The 20,349-nt window shown below is 31.3% G+C and overlaps 1 protein-coding gene across 1 annotated transcript in view; it reads left to right on the forward strand.

Annotated features, from left to right (window-relative positions):
- The window catches only part of LOC114327488 (N-acetyl-D-glucosamine kinase), a 154,822-nt gene that overhangs the window by 122,590 nt on the left and 11,883 nt on the right, over window positions 1-20,349 (forward strand). Inside the window, exon 3 of the mRNA XM_028276131.2 lies at window positions 10,942-11,194. Coding sequence (XP_028131932.1) covers window positions 10,942-11,194 — 253 coding nt within the window. The remainder of the gene's footprint in view (window positions 1-10,941; window positions 11,195-20,349) is intronic.

Below are 20,349 nucleotides of genomic sequence, written 5' to 3' on the forward strand. Positions count from 1 at the left end.
TTTAGGAGATATAAGACATCAAAAATGACCCATTTTTAAGGTGGTCGGTTAATTTTGGCCCAGAGTGTATTTTTCTTATGGAATTGAGCCACAATTCTTGCTATAATGAAAATAACGTTTCTTAAATGACGTTTTATGATTAAAACGTCAAAGAGTGGAAATCATTCCTAAATGATTTCAAAGAAGATACACATATATCCTAAAAAGATCAGGTTGTGAGGATCTTCGCACCATTTTCAGATGTAATTTTCTTTTTAATTTTCTGAGGACGACTTCCGTAGTGGAAATCGAAACGTCAAATAATAGTTTCATTTAAGAAATGCAATATTCATTACACCAACAATTGTGGCTCAGTCCCATAAACAAAATACTAAATTTAACATCCCACAAGTAAACTGTTTCAGAAACTTTGCTATGCTTACATGTTCAGATTTTCGTAGAAAGTAATGGGATATCTTTACTTAAATGTTGAATATTCGTCTCACGTTGCTGCAGCTTCGCGCTAGCGCGCTTGAGCGTAGGGGGAAACGTTTAACAGCTGTTCCCCTTCTCTTTTGTAATTTACTCCGCGATTCAGAAACATATTCCGGTGTACATCACTTTACGATTTGACAGACATAAAGAAATTAAAAATAAAAGTTGTCAAAACTGTAAACGGGTTTTTCTCAAAACTGCTTTATTCAAAGGTGGTGAATATTGTAACTCAAAAACTACTTGACCGATCCACCAGAAATTTTGCATATTGGCTTATTTTTCAATGTTTTGCCTTGAAATTTTTTTTTGATATTCTTTTAATTGTACTGAATATTATGCTTATTTAATTTAAAAATAAAATAATTCTACCATCATTCTAAAAAAATTCAATACCTACGATTTCAAACCATACCACCCCCTTAATTTTTACTAATCCTTACGTAATTGTTCTTTCCCTGAGAGTTATATTTCTGGATGAATTCATAATAATTATTGTTTATTCAACTCAAATAAATATTTAATTATGTATCTAAGTATCTTGCTTGTAAAAAAATCATAACTGGCTGTTATTCGTCGTTCAATAATCATCATGAAACAATTATATTCAAAGAGTGATATTATCTTCCAGATATATGCCAAACTACATCAACTACAAATCAAGCTTTTCTTCACCATATGTTTTGACTTTCCCACTCTCACAAATTTCATTAATATTAGTATGTAATATATCAAACAGTCTGCAAGTAGACATAACTAAATTAGTCCGTTTACTAACGGTTTTTGCTTAAAATTTTATTGTGCGGCAGATTCGTGCAAATATTGCATATAATTGTGCATTTAATGATAGAAGCATATAATTTGGACCACATATACTACACATATAAAGGTTCAACATTAGATATGAGGCCATTTGGCGACTATACATATCTGACTAATAGCACAATAACTTTTAAACGAAGAGTCCGACTTAACCAAATTTGGTACATAGGTTCTTTTTTTGATGTGTAAGATCAACCGCTTGAACAGCAAGAATCGGTTTACCAGAAGTTGTGTTTTTCCTGATTTTTTATGTAAAAATATGTTGTTTTTTCTCAATTTTTTCACCCTGTATATATTAATCTTTTAAAAAGGTAAAACCGGCATTGAAAAGAGCGTAAAAATGTTTTCTAGGAAATATTTTGAACTTTTCAGTTACTTTAATTACCATTTAATAAATGCATAACTTATCTTTACATGTACCTACCTATGTGCAGCAGATTCGTGCAAATAATATAAAAATTATTGTGCATATAGGTGCATGTGAAGATACGTTAAGCATTTATTAAATGGTACTTAACATAACCAAAAAGTTCAAAATATTTCCTAAAAAATATTTTGACACTTTTTTTAATGGCGGTATTACCTTTTTGAAAAATTAATATATACAGGGTGAAAGAGAAAAAACAACAACATATTTTTACATAAGAAAATAGCAAAAACACAACTTCGGGTAAACCAATTCTTCCGGTTGAAAAAGGTTCCAAAAGAACCTTGGTACCAAATTTGGCTGAAATCAGACTTTTAGTTCAAAAGTTCCAAAGACAAAATCTGAGATGGCCTCATATCAAAATTTGAACCTCGAAAATCGATATTATTCATCAAAAAGAGAACCTATATACCAAATTTGGTTGAAATCTGACATCTCGTTCAAAAGTTATCGTGCTATTAGTCACATATGTATAGTCGCCATTTTGAATGCCCGCCATTTTTGTAAAAGGAACAAAAACTGAGATGGCCTCGTATCTAAATTTGAACCTTTATATGTGTAGTATATGTGGTCCAAATTATATGCTTCTACCATTAAATTCACAATAATTCGTATAATATTTGCACGAATCTGCCGCATATAGGTACATGTGAAGATACGTTTTGCACTTAATAAATGGTAATTAACATAATTAAAAATATTTCCTAAAAAATATTTTTACGCTCTTTTTAATGGCCGTATTAACTATTTGAAAAATTAATACATACAGGGTGAAATAATTGAAAAAAAAAACAACATATTTTTACATAAAAACCAGGATAAACACAACTTCTGGTAAACCGATTCTTCCGGTTCAGGACCTCGATCTTATGCATCAAAAAAAGAACCTATATACCAAATTTGGTTGAAATCTGAAGTCTCGTTCAAAAGTTATCGTGCTATTAGTCACATATGTATAGTCGCCATTTTGAATCCCCGCCATTTTTGTAAAAGGCAAAATCTGAGATGGCCTCCTATCTAATTTTGAACCTTTATATGTGTAGTATGTGTTCCAAATTATATGCTTCTACCATTAAATGCACAATAATTCTTATATTTGCACGAATCTGCCGCACATAGGTAGGTACATGTGAAGATACGGTATGCATTTATTTAATGGTAATTAACATAACTAAAAAGTTCAAAATATTTCCTAAAAAATATTTTTAGGCTTTTTTCAATGGCTGTATTAACTTTTTGAGAAATTATTATATACAGGGTGAAAGAATTGAAAAAAACAACATATTGTTACATAAAAACCAGAAAAAATACAACTTCTGGTAAACCGATTCTTCAGGTTCAAGACTTCGATTTATACATAAAAAAACGTATGTATATGTTACAGTTCAAGTTGATTATCCAGTTGGAGTTGACTTTTACTAGTTCGAGTTAACTCTAATGGCTGGTTTCAGTAAAAGTTGATTATAAATATAAAATGAAGATTTATATTCAACATTTACTAGTAAAAGTAGACTCCAACTAGGAAAAGTATACTCTTCCCAATGCCATTTAGTAAAAGTTGATTGTGATTCACACAAACAGCCGATTCTAGAAATTAAATGTTACTGAAGATGTTCAAATTAGTCTAGGCTATATCGTCGCCCCCGTTAGGTAAATTACTCCGATTCGAAATTTTTGCACAAACTTACTCAAAAAGAGGTCCTTATAACAAATCTACTGGGTGCCAGGCAGTACCTTGATCGATAAATTGTTTAAACAATTTTATTTTAGACAAATTCACAAAAATAATTTTTTCACTTCGAATATTTTTTTTAGATCATTTTTTAGATTATTCTGAGCAAAAAAAGGTGTTTTGTGATTTTTCTCTAAAATTGATTGTTGTCGAGTTATACGCGATTTAAAATTTGAAAAATGCGAATTAATAACTCGGTTAAAATCCATTATTATGAAAGTCAGAAAGTGACCAAATCAAATTTTACAGCCCCCTCTACAAGATCCAGCAGAAATTTTTGTCACTAGTTTATTACTAAGCTGTTATCTTTAATTATTAACAATAAGCGCTAAGTGCGTATTAGGCGGCCGTCAATGGCGAGTGCTAAAGAGATGCACCATTCCGGCCGTCCATTGGTGAATCTTACTCGCACTCACATTGACGGCCGCCTCAATACACGCTTAGCGCTCATTGTTGATAATTAAAAATAATATCTTATTAATGAAATAATGACAAAAATTTCTTCAGGATCTTATAGAGGTAGCTTTAATCTTTGATTTTTTTTAGTTTCTGACTTTCATAATATATAATATCGTATGGCATTTTGCCTTTCGGACAGTTCCGGCGCCAATTACATCTTTAACCCTGTTTCAAGTAACTAGTGTCGATGTACACTAACCCAGGGGGACCGACGGCTTAACGTGCTCTCCGAGGCACGGTGAGACGGCTCGTGTCATTATTGGAAATGAAATGAAAATGGTTTGTCTTTGGCAGGGCTCGAACCCACGTGCACTGGCGTATGAGGCCAGCGATTATGAAGTTACTCCATGGCCGCTCGCTCGACTTTCACAATAATTATCTTTAACCGAGATATTAAACCTTGAAAATGGTTATTTTGGCGTTTTTCAAATTTTAAGTCGCTAATAACTCGACAACAGTCAATTTTAGAGAAAAAAGGCCCAAAGGATCTAAAAAAAATTTGTACGAAGTGAAAAAATTATTTTTGCGAATTTGTTTAAAATCATTGTTTATCGCCAAACGTCACTAAAATCATTCATTATTGTACTCATTTGCCCTCATTTTCGGCAGTAAAGTAACACTTTGTTGTATTGAAAGAATAATGTTACTTTACCTGCCGCGATTATTAATCAAATTAACCGAGATTGAATTTAAGTGGTCAATGGCAGCAATCGATTATTTATTTGAGTGAAATTAAAATTTATTTAAGTACTTTAATTATTAAAACTATTGTACAAAATTTATCTTATTATTAATAAAATTTATGTCAAAAAGTAAAATTCTGTAGTGTTTCGCAATTATATTCATACAAAATAATTCAAAACTTTACAGATTTAGTAATTAGGTAGGTATACAATATTGATAACTATCGATTAAACATCAAAACCGGTCATCATGCAAAAGTCATCTGTCATTACTGTCATACGAATTTTTTATTTTGTCTAAAATTAAAAAAAAAAAGAATGTGTGTGTACTTTGTACGCACGTAAGAAGTTATACTTCTATTATATGATTATATGATTATAAACGAAATTAATATACTTTTTATTTATATTTTATTTAAATATTAAACTAATTTATACTTACTACTTCTCAAACATTTTTATTAAAACAGTGCCAAAAATTAAAATAATAAAAGAATAAAACACACACAAACACATTAAAAATTCGACAAATGATTTCTGAACATTAATTGTCGGAAAATTTTTTAACTAAATACGTATTTTCTGAAAATAAAATTATATAATAAATATACTTACAATCATAAAATGTATAAAAAAAAAAATAAAAGTTTCTATTGGGATTCGAACCAACTTATCAGCGCGGTTGGTATTGGCGTTGTATTGGGGTTCATTCGCATTAAACGCTTCGCCACGGAGACAATGTGTCATTATGTGCGAAGATCGACTAACTAAACGGATTAAACTTTTGACATTTTTGAATTAAATCAAATTATTTTGATTTTGAAATGAAATGATTTAGAATTGAAAAAATACAACAAAACATAGAGTAAGAAAACAATTACATACAATTACATACTATGTATTTTGGTAGGTTCAAATAGGCAGGTACCTATGATACATTTACAATTATTACGTACCTGTTGCTTTAAAAACTATTTAAAAGTCACTACAATTATAAACTTTTTTGTTTCTGTCCTCACAACAATAAAACTAATATATTATACATTTGTTTACCTTCATACTGAACAATTATTTATTATTGACAGATCATTTCAACACCCAATCAGAGCCCGTATAACGACTAATACCCTATTACCATACTGTCGGTGTGCGCATGCGCGCAGATTATTATAAATTCACCCTCAATCTCAATCGCGCCTAAAGAAGTATAACTTCAAAAATTGCTCAAAGTTGTAAGTAAGTGTAAATTTTTTTTTATGATTGACGATACAATTTTGTACGCACCACCTCAATACTCTTTATCGAACGCGTCTGTTGCTCGCTTCGCTTCCTCTGCTCGTAATATCAGACTCGTTCGATAAAGAGCCACTTTACTGACTTGGTACATAAATAACTATTAAACAATTTTTCGAACGCGTTACCGCGTGACACCCTGTGTATTTGTTTTAAGGATTGTTATACGGATGTATTTCTTTGAGTAAGTTTGTGCAAAAAATCGAATCAGAATAATTTACCTAACGGGGGCGACGTTACAGCCTATACTAATAAGTAGTTGAAACGGTCAAAACAAAGAAAAGCACACTCATCAAAAATGCACTTGAGATACTCGTATAATCAACATTTACTGAATCGATCCAGGCAGAGTCAACTCCAACTAGTAAAAGTTGATTTAAATTTTTAAAATCAACTTTTACTGCTCGTTTCAGTTGGAGTTGACTCCAACTAGTTGGAGTCAACTCTAACTGAGAATCAACTTGAACTGTAACATATATACCAAATTTCGTTGAAATATGACGTCTCGTTCAAAAGTTATCGTGCTATTAGTCACATATTTATAGTCGCCATTTTGAATACCCGCCATTTTTGTAAGAGGAAAAATTGGAAATGGCCTTATATCTGAATTTAAACCTTTATACATATGTGTAGATGTGGTCCAAATTATATGCTTCTATCGTTAAATGCACAATTGTTTCACATATCGGCTTATAGGTACCGGGTGGTGAATCGGAAAACGGGTCATAGGAAACTCAATGTAAAATTCTAAACTGTTGAATTCCTGCTTCCCTAATTATGTTACATCAAAAGTCATGAGAAGTTATTTGTAGAGGATTGAAATCTGTATTAAAAACAGAAGTTACAATTGTTCTACGATTTAAACACATTCCAAAATTTTGAAAAATATAATGTATTTACCGCAGTAGGTATGTGTGGGTATGTTAGGCCACACGTTACTATTTAACTGACAGTGAGCACATTATTGACTGAAGAAAATATCTTTATTATTAATATTTTCTCCTTAACTAAGGGTATCTTATCAACTTTATTGTGTTTTAAACAAAAAATGATAAAATAATTAAAAAAATTGACAGTTCTAATTGTTAATATAATAAATTCATTGTCAACAAATGCAATCTTATACACATTATTGTATTGTGTGTGGCCTAGCTTTGGCGTATTACTCTGAAAATTGTATTATATTTTTACAAAATTTTGAATAATTATTGTTCATAGAACAATATTAACAGTTGTTTTCAATAGAGAATTCAATTCTCTACAAATAGTTTCTGATGACTTTTGATGTAAAATAATTAGGGAAGCAGGAATTTAACAGCTTAGAATTTTACATTGAGTTTCCTATGGCCCGCTTTCCAATTCACCACCCGGTAGAACTGCTTGGGTTGACATGAAATTTGGCATACGCAAATACGCATAGCTAACATGCCATAGAAAAAAGTGATATTATGCCGATGCGTGCTTTTGCATTGTAGTGAGTTTTGCCCCTTCTCGAGGGTGAAAAAATATATGTTCAAAACTTTTGTTTTATAGAGTTTTTCACTAAGTCAATATTTTCGAGTTATTTGCGATTGAATATGTTCATTTTTCAACAAAAAAAAACATGTCTTAGACCGTTTTTCGCAAATAACTCAAATAGTAAGCATTTTATCGAACAAAAAATTATTGGCAAAATAACTTAAAAATTATTAGTGACACCAAAAATCTCAAACCTAAAAAAATGTAAGTTTCGCTTTTCTGAATATTTCAGATTTTTTGTTTTTCTGTAAGACAAAAATTGGTTATCTGTTCAAAATTTGCATACACTCGTGATTAGTGACTCGCTCAATCCCTGTCAACTACAGCCTTTCAAAAATAAGCACTATGAACCGATGAAACTCACAGATCATGTAAACAATATCACATAAAACAACGAGTACAGCAACTTGTGAAGCGGTAACGAATAATTTCGTTTAGTGAACTAATTAGGCGGTGACTTTCACGATTTTTTTACCAAAAAGGACCAACTTTATTTTGTGCGTAATTTGCTTACCTTTGATGATGGGAACTTAAAAAAAATAAAAATAAAGATTTTTTTAAACTCGTTAAAAAAGTTATAATGAGTTTTCCCCAAAAAGTGCTTCATTCTTTGGTTATTCACGTTGAAATATTCGATTTGGTGTTTGACGAAAACGAACCTGTCCTCAAGTGATGGTCGGATCGAACGCCAAAATCTACACAGACATATTAGGGTGCTTTAATATCCAAGATGTCCGACATATTAGGGTGCTTTAATATCCAAGATGTCCTTTTTCATTACGTACAACTCTGCTTCTACTCGGTCTAAAGATCTCATACATACACCATTTTTTTCACTTTCTTAAAGGCTATATTATTGCTAGGAATATTTTTTTGGATAAAGTACTTATTTTTTGAGTAATTTGCGATAAACCGTCTAAAAACATGGTTTTATTGTTGAAAATGAACGTATTCACTCGCAAATAACTCGAAAAGTATTGATTTAGTAAAAAAACTCTATGGAACAAAAGTTCCTTAAAATTAGTCAGTTTATCCATTTCCGGACTTATTTTGAACGTATATTTTTTTCACTCTCGAGAAGGAGTCAAACTCACTCCCAGGGCAAAAACACACATCAGTACGATATCACTTTTTTTCTTTGACATGTTAGCTATGTGTATGCCAAATTTCATTTCAATCCAAGCAGTTCTTTAAAATTTAGAGGTTTTGCAATATTTTACCCTTAGTGAATGGACTAAATATGATAGTATTATTTTTAGCCCAATAAATTACCGTTTTGAAGTGTAATTTCCAGGGGCAACTCCGAATTGCATGAAAATTTGGATTTAGGTTCTACATACCCTCCACTTCAAAGTTGAATTTGTGCCGTTGGTTGCTTTTACTTGGGGGGTGACATTTACCTCTTCTCGGGGGGTGAAAAACGCGTGTTTAAAATAAGGCCAGGAATGGATAAATTGACTTATTTTAAGCACCTTTTGTTCTATAAAGTTTTTTACTTCTTTCATTCTTCTTTGCCAATACTTTTTGTGTTATTCGCGATTTAAAATGTTGATTTTTCGACAAAAAAACTACGTTTTCAGACCGTTTTTCCCAAATAACTCAAAAAGTAAATATTTTATCGAAAAAGATATTTTTAGCAAAAGTGTATCCTAAAAAAAATGGTGTACCAGTAAAGTCTACAAATTGAGTAGAAGCAAAGTTGTAGCTCATGAAAAATACGTTCTTATTCGTCTAATTCCAAATCGAATAATTCAACGCGAAATCACCGAATAAAGAAGCGTTTTTCGGGAAAACCTTATTAACATTTTTAAAGTATCGAAAAAAAGCTTATTATTTGTTTTTTACAAAAGTTTACAGCGTCAAAAATAAACGAGTTACACTAAAAAAAAAGTTGGCTCTTTTTTTTTTGGTAAAAAAAATCGTGAAAACCTCCCTCTATTTAGCACCCTAAATGAAATTAATCGTTTGGCTTTACCATCTATTTTAACTGTATGTGTATTGTTTATATGATCTGTAAGTTTGATTGGTTTGAAGTGCTTATTTTTGAAAACTTTTTGATTTAGGTTTGAAGTAAAAAAATTTTTCTAAAAATTTTTGAAAAATTTCATTTTTTCAAAATAACTTAAAAAGTATTAGTGATAATAAAAATTCTAACGAATAAAAAAATGTAGGTTTTGCTATTATAAATATGCTAGTTTCATTTTATGTCTCCGTAAGACAAAAATTGGTTAAGATATGGCTGTTCAAAATTTGCATACACTCGTGATTAGTAACCCATTCAAGTTTTCTCAATTATAACCCTTTCAAAAATAAACACTTTAAACCGGTGAGACTGACATATCATATAAAAAATAGATAGGTAAGTAAATTGTTTGTAAAGCGTTAGCGATTAATTTCATTTGGGGAGCTAAACACGGCGAGATTTTCATGATTTTTTACAAAAAAAAAGGGCCAACTTTATTTTGAGCGTAACTCGCTTATTTTTAATGCTAAAACTTTTGTCAACAATTAAAACAAAGCTTTTTATAAACACTTTAAAAAAGTTTAAATGGGTTTTTCCCGAAAAGTGTTTAATTTTTCGGTGATTTCACCTTGAAATATTCGATTTGGAATTAGATGAATAAGAACGTATTTTTCATTAGCTAGAATAGAATAGAATAGAATAGAAATATGCTTTATTGTCATGAAAAATTTAACAATTTTATAGACAAAGCTTACAAAAATCATAAATAAAAACAATAACAAATACAATTTACTAAAATTATACAAATCGTCAATATAAATAAAACACAATAAAGTGAAATAAAAATCAGTAACAATCTATTGCAAAATTTAAAAAAAAATTGCAAATTGCGTAATCTACCTTAATAAATTTAATAAGTAATTTAATAAGTTTAATAGCTACAACTTTGTTTTTATTTGATTGATAGACTTTACTGATACACCATTTTTTTGGGTTTTTTATAAGCTACACTTTTGTTAAGATTATTTTTTTCGATAAAATATTTACTTTTTGAGTTATTTGCGAAAAACCGTCTGAAAATGTAGTTTTTTTGTCGAAAAATCAACATTTTCAATGGCAAATAACTCGAAAAGTATTGACTTAAGTAAAAAACTCTATAAAACAAAAGTTGCTTAAAATCAGTCAATTTATCCATTTCCGGCCTTATCTTGAACCTATGTTTTTCACCCCCAAGAAGGGGTGACTGTCACCCCCCAAGTAAAAGCAACCAACGGCACAATTTCAACTTTGAAGTGGAGGGTAAGTAGAACCTAAATCCAAATCATGCAATTCGGAGTTGCCCCCGAAAATTACACGGTATCGCCGAATTTCCCGTTCATTTACTGGGCTATTTACAATTAGAACTATTTCAGTTTAAAAATATTAATCAAAGCACGAACTTCTGGAGCTCTGATAAAAGAATGAAATTTGTCTTCCGTGGGAGGGTGGGAGGGGAGATAACCAGTATTACAACATTTTAAATTGGAACTAGAAACTTATTTTTAAATAACGTTTTATAAAATATTTCTTGTAGGGTTTGAGTCTTAGCGGCTGTGAACAAGAAGAAACTAATAATATACTAAAAAAAGGACTTCTAGAAGACTATCCAAATTTAGCAGAAAAAGTATTGGTAGCTAGTGATACTGAAGGTTCAGTAGCTGCCACATCAAAGACAGGTGGTGTAGTTTGTATTGCAGGTACAGGATCAAATACACTCTTGATAAATCCTAATGGATCCAGAGTTCAATGTGGAGGTTGGGGAAACCTTTTAGGAGACGAAGGAAGTGGTAAGCATAAAAGATAGAATGTTAAAGATGTTATATATTATATCAGATGTTAAACTATTGAATTATTTAAATAATATCATCAATCGAGAAATTGGAGCCCAACAAGTTGTTTATTCTGAGGTATAATAAAGACGACACGATTAATAGCAAAACGAGGATCTACAATTGAAAAATGATTAATAGTAACTTGTACATTTGGCGAATGGAATTAGTGTCCGCAGTCATATAAACCCAATTTTTTTTTATTTGCTACAATTTAAGTGCTACAATCTGGTCTTTGACCAATGAGTAACTTTTTATCTATCCTATCTTACTAACTACTTAATATCTAAGAGTCACCCTTTGATGTCTTCTTAGTTTTCTTTATTATTACTGGCGCACTTTTTGCTAGCGCACTATCACACAAAGCGCTGCTTTTCACTTTATCACGCGCTACACCAACACGTTGCTTGCACACTAGTCGCGCAATGCTCCGCTATTAGCTTTTTCGCACACTACACCAACTCGTGAGGTTTGGTCCTCTACAGTCTTCTTTTCTGGTTTGAGTTGTCCAGGAGCTGGATGGCCTCAATATTTTCGTGGAGAAGAAGTCTTTTTTCATGACTTTCTGCGCGTTTTCGCATTTCTTTGTCGACGGGCTCCATTCGTAGATCCTTGTGGAGGTCGTCATTACGGATTTACCAGGGTGCGTTAACTATGCCCCTTAATATTTTGTTTTGAAAAGTTTGTATTGTTTTCAAGTTTGTCTATTTTGTACATCCCCATAGTTGGATACCATACGTCCATACTGGTTTTATAACTTGTTTGTAGATTAGAATCTTGTTATACGTTGACAACCCTGAGTATCTTCTCAGTAGCCAGTACAATTTTTTATATTTAATATTTAATTCTTCCTTCTTTTTCTTTACATGGGCTTTCCAGCGAAGCTTCGTGTCTAGGCTTAAGCCCAGGTATTTGGCTGTGTTGGCATAAAGAATGTCTTGTCCATTAATTTTTATTGGTGCGTAAAGAATTTTTTTATTAGTGAAATCAACATGTACTGATTTGCTTTCATTCAATCCACGTCCACGTTAATCTTCCACGTCTTAGTCCGTTTTTGGAAGTTGCTCATCGCATTTTGTAGTTTATTAGCTGTTTCTACGTTATCTTTACCTACTGCTAATATGGCGGTGTCGTCGGCAAAGGTAGCTAAACAGTAGTTATCGAATTCTGGTAGATCACATGTATAAAGGAGATATAGGACCGGGCCCAATCCGGTCCCCTCGGGGACTAAACTAGACTCATAAAAGCCGGAGTCCCCTCGGGGACTCCGGCTTTTATTTCTTTAAGTTCAGAATAAGCATCATCTTGCTTGATTCTGAAATATCTATCAGTTAAGTACGATTTAATTATGTCTGTGTATGATTTTGGAAGAATAGTCTCTAATTTATGAAATAGTCCTTCATGCCAAACTCTGTCAAATGCCTGGGCAACATCTAAGAATAAAGCTGAACAAACTTTTCTTTCCTCTAGTGCATTTTCTATAATATCGGTGACTCTGTGGAGTTGGTCTATAGTTGAGTGTTTCTGCCTAAAGCCAAACTGGTGATTTGGAATTAATTTTTTGTTTACTATAATTGGTTGCAATCTTTTGAGGAGAAGTTTTTCAAATAATTTAGATATTGTGGGTAGCAGTGATATTGGTCTATAGGAAGAGGTTATATGTGGTGGTTTGCCTGGTTTTGGTATCATTACTATTTCCGCCACTTTCCACAATGAAGGAACATATTTTAATCTGATCGCAGCATTAATTAAATAGGTCAACTTGACAATTGCTTTTCTTGGGAGCTGTTTTAATATTTGTCCTGTTATTAAATCAAAGCCAGGAGCTTTTCTCGGGTTTAAATTATAGTTGATTTCTTTTATTACTTCTTCTACAGTTACTGGCATTATGTTCTCTTCTTCTTGCAAATGGTTGCTCTGTAATGCTTCTTCTTCTTGTTTTTGTTGTTGATGCGGTTGAAATATTTTCTCTAGATGTGTAGCAAAGCATTCTGCTTTTTGTTCGCTGCTTCTAGCCCAAGTGCCGTCTTCTTTTTTTATGGGTGGTATTTGCATCATTGGTCTTTTTAATCCTTTGGTTGCCTTCCGTAGTGAGTATTCTGTGGATCTATCATTCGTTAGGTTGTTTAAGTATGTCCTAATGGATTCTTCTTTAAATTCTTTTATCTCTCTTTTTAGTTGTTGGGTGAGATTATTACCCAAATAAACAACAATGTTATAATATATTGAAGGTTATACTACGTTATGTACTCTTCGGTTTACCTAGAGTTAAAAGTTTGCAATATGTAACGTCATTTTTAATTTGTTTCAATGAGGTTTAAGAAGAATTAGATATCTCTTTTTTTCTTACACAAAACTTTTATTCTTAACCCTCAACTGGTATCGTAGGTCAATATTGACTCAAAAAAAATTAGTTTGGCAGTTTAACCAATATTGCAATCGGCGCACGACACTGACCAGCTATGAATTCTTCTATTTTCTACAGTACGTCTTCAAATAATTTTAAGGTACAAAACACACTGTAACCGTTGATTGATAAATATACAGTGTATATTTATCAATCATCGGTAGTACGTATGTTGTGTAGATTGGTTACTTTCCGTCTGCATTGCCACTACCTGTATATTTGTAAATATAATTACAGTCGAACCCGCTTATTGGAATAGCCTTCGTTCCAAGCAAAAATATTCTTATAACCGGGATATTCTAATACAGGGTTGTTTTGTTTTAAATATTTTGTTTTAATCAACTGTTTTAAACATGTGTATGTGTTTAAAACACTTAAATTAAACAAGCGTTTTTTTTTCATTTTCTTTGTGAATATAATACATGTATATAAATGTACATAATAATAGTAATAGTCTCCCGTTTTATACCGCACGCGGCTTTGGGAGTATAGCAGGGTAGTCTGCTATATCTAGGGCCTACGGTATACAAGGAAGGTAACAGGGCCAGTGCTACGATACATGTATATAAATGTACATAATAATAGTAATAGTCTCCCGTTTTATACCGCACGCGGCTTTGGGAGTATAGCAGGGTAGTCTGCTATATCTAGGGCCTACGGTATACAAGGAAGGTAACAGGGCCAGTGCTACGCTTCAACCGCCTATTATTACCCCTGGTTTTACCCAAGGTACTCATTTTATTCAGGCTGAGTCGACCTGGGGCCTATAGACATTTTAAAAATGTCTAGTTGTTCTTGCCGGCGGTAGGATTTGAACTCCGGACCAGGATAAATGTACATAAATATGAAAAAAAAATCTCAAATACAGACTTTTAACAAATATATTATTACTTATTTATTAATACATAATGGGAACACAACAAAAATTGGAAAACTTCAAAACATTTTGTATACAAGAGTTAATAAATTTCTCAAACTGTTTCAGTCTCTATAGTCTCACTTTCTATAGTAATCTTGCAATCTAAGTCATTAATCTGATCAGCCACATGATCACTTATAAAAATAAACTCTTTAAAAATTGAAACCAACCTAGCTCCTTTGACATTGCCTAGCCGATTACATAGTTTGGAATTGACTAAAGTGTATGATGAGAAGAGTTTTTTGTTGGATGACCATAGAACGTCACCATGCCAATGATGTGTTACATTCTCAATTAGATGTTTAGAAAACATATATGGTTTAAAGCGTACACACTTTGCCTGGTATTTAATAATAGTTGGCAATGCTTCTGGATAAAAGTTTCTATATTCCGTGCCAGTTTTTATTTGCTCTTGACTAAATTTATTTCCACTAAAGTAAAATTTGTCAAAAATGAGCCGGGATCAAAGCCATTTTCATAAGATCCTTGACTTTATTCGTATCATTTACCAAAAATTTGCCATTTGCTTGTTCAGTCTCGAATGCTTCCAGAAGTTCTAGCCATATCTCTGTAGACTCTTCCTTTTAGTGCAAGTATTTGTTTGGGCTTTGTCCCTGCAATATACTTTAATTTTTATAAATACCTAGTCTTACAGCCGGTTTCCGAAAGGACGATCATCTCAAAAATTATGTAATCGATGGTTAATCGTTGATCAAATGCATTTTGAGTTTCAATAACACCAGTTAAACGGGAGTTCAATAACAGTCGATCATATGATTTAACAAACGATTAATCGTTAGTTAACAGCCGATCATAAGTGTTTTGAGTTTCCGAAACGCTGATTAACCAATTTCGCATGTCACACGGCGACCAAAAGGAACTGTCACCTAATTTGAGGTTATTGGTTGATTAAAGGGCTGTTAATGTTTATAAATAGTTGTTTAGAGTTATTAAATAGAGTTTTTTAGTTATTATATAGGTTAAATAGTTATTAAATAAAGGGTATTTTAGTGTTTACTTAAAATTATTAGTGAGAAGAACCAATAAAGAATTGGAAGAACTATATCAAGAGCCAACGATTACGACGACGATCAAAGCACAGAGAATACGATACTTGGGGCACATAGAGAGAATGGGAAGTAAACGAATGCCAAAAATGGTACTTTCACGAATACCAATACAAAAGAGGAGGAAAGGCAGGCCAAGGAAAAGATGGAAGGACAGTGTATATGAAGACTTGAAGAAAAGTAACATTGAGAGATGGAAAGAACTAGCATTGGACAGAAGGAGATGGAGAGAGGTGGTGAAGGAGTGTGTAAAAAGACTGAAGTGTATTTAAATAAAATTTATAAGTTATGTAAGTTATATTAAGTTATTTACTATATTATTTATGTAATCAGAAATGTAAACATTTTAGCCCTAGGCCTACAAGGCCTGTTGCGCTTAATAAATAAATAAATAAAATTATTAGTTATTTAATTATAATTTAATTTTTAAAATTAAATATATAGTGTAATTATACAGTGAGCACGTAAAGGTTGGAATAAATTCATTTTTTCATGAATGGGCAATTTTGGAAATAAATCCCGAAACAGGTCAATTTTTATTTTTAAGTTACGACTTTTTGGCCTATATGTCATACTAGTGACGTCACCCATCTGGGCGTCATGACGTTATCTATGACTTTTTTAAACGAGAATAGGGGCCTTGTGATAGCTCATCTGAAAGGTAAGTTAATTCTCTATTCAGTAATATAAACAATAACATAATTATTTATAGAGGCTGTCCAAAAAAAATTTTAATTAAATTTATTAACATAAAAAGAAGAATGTCTGTAATTTATTTAATTCAAAATACATTTTACTGCTATCAGAATACAGGAAAAAATGTTTATTTGACAAATAAATATTGTTTTTTGCTTAAATTCAATATTAAAGCAGCCACCCACCTGCCTCTTGACACTTTGAACATTTAATTTAAGCGAAAAGCAAAGAATATTTTTCAAATAAACATTTCTTTCTGTTTTCTAAGAGCAGTAAAGTGTATTTTGAATTAAATAAATGACATATTCTTCTTTTTATGTCAATAAATTTAATCAAAAAAATTTTTTTTGGGCAGCCTGTATAAGTAATTATGTTAGTGTTTATATTACTGATTAGAAAATTCAATTACCTTTCAAATGAGCCACCACACGACCAATATTCTAATTTAAAAAAATCATTGATGACGTAATCACGCCCAGATGGGTGACGTCACTAGTATGATAATAATGCCAAAAAGTCGTAATTTAAAAATAAAAATTAACCTCTTTCGGGATTTTTTTCCAAAATCTTCCATTCTCGAGAAAATTAATTTATTCCAACCTTTACATGCTCACTGTATGTTGGGCTGCACACACATGTAGATGGTGCTATAGAGGAGCATTAGTTCAGCTCTACTTCAACATATTGTGTTAGTGTGAAAATAAAAAAATAATGTTTAATTTTAAATATTTAATTTAGAATTACTACTTACCTTTTGTTAAATAATTAAATAAAATAAGGACTCACTACATGGCAAGTAAGGAGATGCACCATCTGCAACTGTTGTATAAAGATTAGATTTGGTTGCCAATTAAATCCAACATTGGGATATGCAATATGATATCTGCTTGATATCACATACAATAGATGACATGAAGAACGTGATAAGGAAGCTGGAGGGAAAGGCAGATGAGGTTGGTCTTAAAATCATCACTAATAAGATAGTAGAGATGAGAATAGGAATAAGTGAGCATGGTAAACTATACATCAATCAAGAAGAAATAAAACAGGTTAAAGAATTCTGCTATCTTGATAGTATAATAGTGCAAAAGTTGGAGTCCAGGCAAACATTAAACATAGAATAGGAAAAAGAACAACAGACAACAGGCCTTTGAAATCCTCTCATATCATATCTCAACATAAATTAGCCAAAACACATTTAATAGTATCATCAAATCAATACTACTATATGTGAGGGATACTACGATATGGGAGTGAGAGATGAACAATATCAGAAGGAAATGCAAGGAAGAGTTTTTGTAAATAGATTCCCACAAAATATTCTGAAGATGTATTGGCCCAACACCATAACAAATGAAGAATTGTGGAATGCATTAAGACAAAGAAGCAGAGGATGAAGCTAGTAGGTAATAACTCATTCTAACAGGTGGGTAAATAAACTTTGAAAAACACATTTTTTATTAATTTTATTATTTAAAGAATTTACAATTTTTATTTAAAATTACTTTATTAGGTACATACCTAACCACTATTACCGAATAATTTATTGAGATCGAATTTTTTTATTTGAAGCTCTACTTCTAAAATTTCTTTTTTTCTTATTGAAAAATACTATCTTACTTCTTTTTTCTAGTCTTGCTGTTTCAATTTTTTTTGTAAAAGATACATTAAGGGTTTCGCTCCCTACATCTTTTACTTTTTTATTTTTTGAACGAGCCTGAGACATCTTGGCTGTCTTCTTGGGCAGGACAGCAGTTGTCGTGGGTGTACTGAGCAGCACAGTGGAAGTAGAGGGTACATTGGACGTCTGCTATGTGTCTTCCAATTGTAGGTAATCTACTTCCACTTGACTGTCTTGTGCAACTATAAAAATAAAAAAAATTTCAATTGTTTTAGATGTACCAGATAGTTTTTTCTTTATAAAAAAAATCTTTCTCGAATTAGGTAGGTAGTTACTTTTATTTATATACTTTAACTATCTTAATAGCTAAGTTAATAATCTACCTTAATTTAGAATTGGAATAAATAATTATAATAATTAATTCGTATTAATAATATTTATTGATATTAATTCTCATATTTTGAGTTTGCTTAAATTTGGTTTACAAAAGATCTTTTTTTTGTTTAATGATGTCTATAGATAGGCACAAGGTCTGGCTATGGGGAACCGCTTATCACCCTTGTTCTCAGATTTATTATTGATCAACATAGAAATAATATCTTTAACAATCAAACTTTAAACAATAATACCTTTCAAAAAATCTTAAATTGACTTAGAACTGTAGGATACAATATCCAATTTAGATGGAAATCTTTCAGATGCCAAAAACATTCTAGATTTACTCAAAAACTTACATCCGGATGTACATACTTTGGAAACAATGGATAAACTTAAGTTAATCTTTAGAAAACCGACTAGACCGACTATACCATACCTCCCTCTTCTAATCATCCTTTTTAACAGAAGGTGGCTTCTTTCTATTGCTACATCCATAGAATACGTAAACCTAGCATTATCAGATAATAGTTTTAAATAATTAAACTAATGGTCACTGTACTACATTTGTGGATAACGTGCTGAACAAAAAAATGTTCTAATTCAGAAGTTTTGTACAGATCAAGACCATATACAGGTTATTGTTCAGATAATATTGGAAATATTGATCAAGCTTTATATATATATATATATATAAATAAATTTAAAATTAGTTACCTTTATTTAAATAAATTAATAAAATAAGGACTCACCAGATGTGAAGAAACCAGATGCACTGTCACAACTGTTGGGTAAAGGTTGGATTTGATTGCCAATCAAACTCAACATTTGTGCCCCTACATCTGTGAGACGAGGCCTAAATGTGCCACCACCTGTTGCAAGTATGTCTTTCTGAAAACAAATCATTAGTTCATTACTGATTAAGAAATGAAAGGGTTAAAATCAAAGTGGTGTAAGTCATATTCTTGAAATGATGTAAGCCCTATTTTATAATCTTGATATTATATACACTCTTTAAATTTGTATCATTTACAAGCTTTATTACATCTTACATCTTTATCAATACTTATTCTATTGGCCACAGAGCAAACGTGAAATAATATTAGCCAGTTTTTCAACTAACTTTTTAAGCATTCCGATTTCCGATAAAGTATTCCAACGAACATCCTGATGCAATAAAAGAGCAGAATCACCAGTTTCTCTGAATTTTGCGCTAGCAAAATATACATTTCTAAAATATTTGCCATTTTTGTTATACTACTCTTTATTCCTGGCACTTCTATATCTTGGGCAAATATGTATCTGTGCAGTTATTATAATTATAATATAATAACTATTATAATATCTTATAATATGTATCTGTGCAGTTCCTCAAACAGACCCTTCTCATTTTAAGAAAATATGATTTAAACAATGTTTTTTTCTACGTTTTATTTGTTTAAAACATGTAATATTAAAACAAAAAAAATACATGTTTTAAACAGAAAAAACCGTTTAAAACATAAAAAACGTTTGTTTTGTATAAAATAAAAAAACATGTTTTTTTGCAACCCTGTTCTAATAACCGACCATTGGTGGCTAGCCGTAATAAGTGTACCTATCGAATATACGTAATAATAGTACATACTATGTTAATATTATGTATATGTATATTGTTTTAGGTCTTTTTATGCCAATAATACAATAGCGTAACATATTTATTAAAAAACCAAATTACATTATATTATGTGGATGTATACAGTAATTAATATGAAATGTATGCAATATATAGATTATGTAAATATTTTCTTATTAAAATACATAATATACTTAATAAGAAAATTACTTATCTAGTCTTGTAAAATAATCGGTAATTGTAGCTTGTTTTTTTGTTACATAAAATACTAGTAACTTTTGTTCCTCTGAATTATATAAATTAGAAAAATTTACAATGGTTTGGCCATCCCGAAAACGTTTTTATAACTTTACAAGCGATTAGGATAGTCGAACTGTTTCTTAAACATGCAACTGGGTGGCAATATGTATAGT

The sequence above is a fragment of the Diabrotica virgifera genome, chromosome 2, assembly GCF_917563875.1.
Source record: "Diabrotica virgifera virgifera chromosome 2, PGI_DIABVI_V3a".
NCBI lineage: Eukaryota > Metazoa > Arthropoda > Insecta > Coleoptera > Chrysomelidae > Diabrotica > Diabrotica virgifera.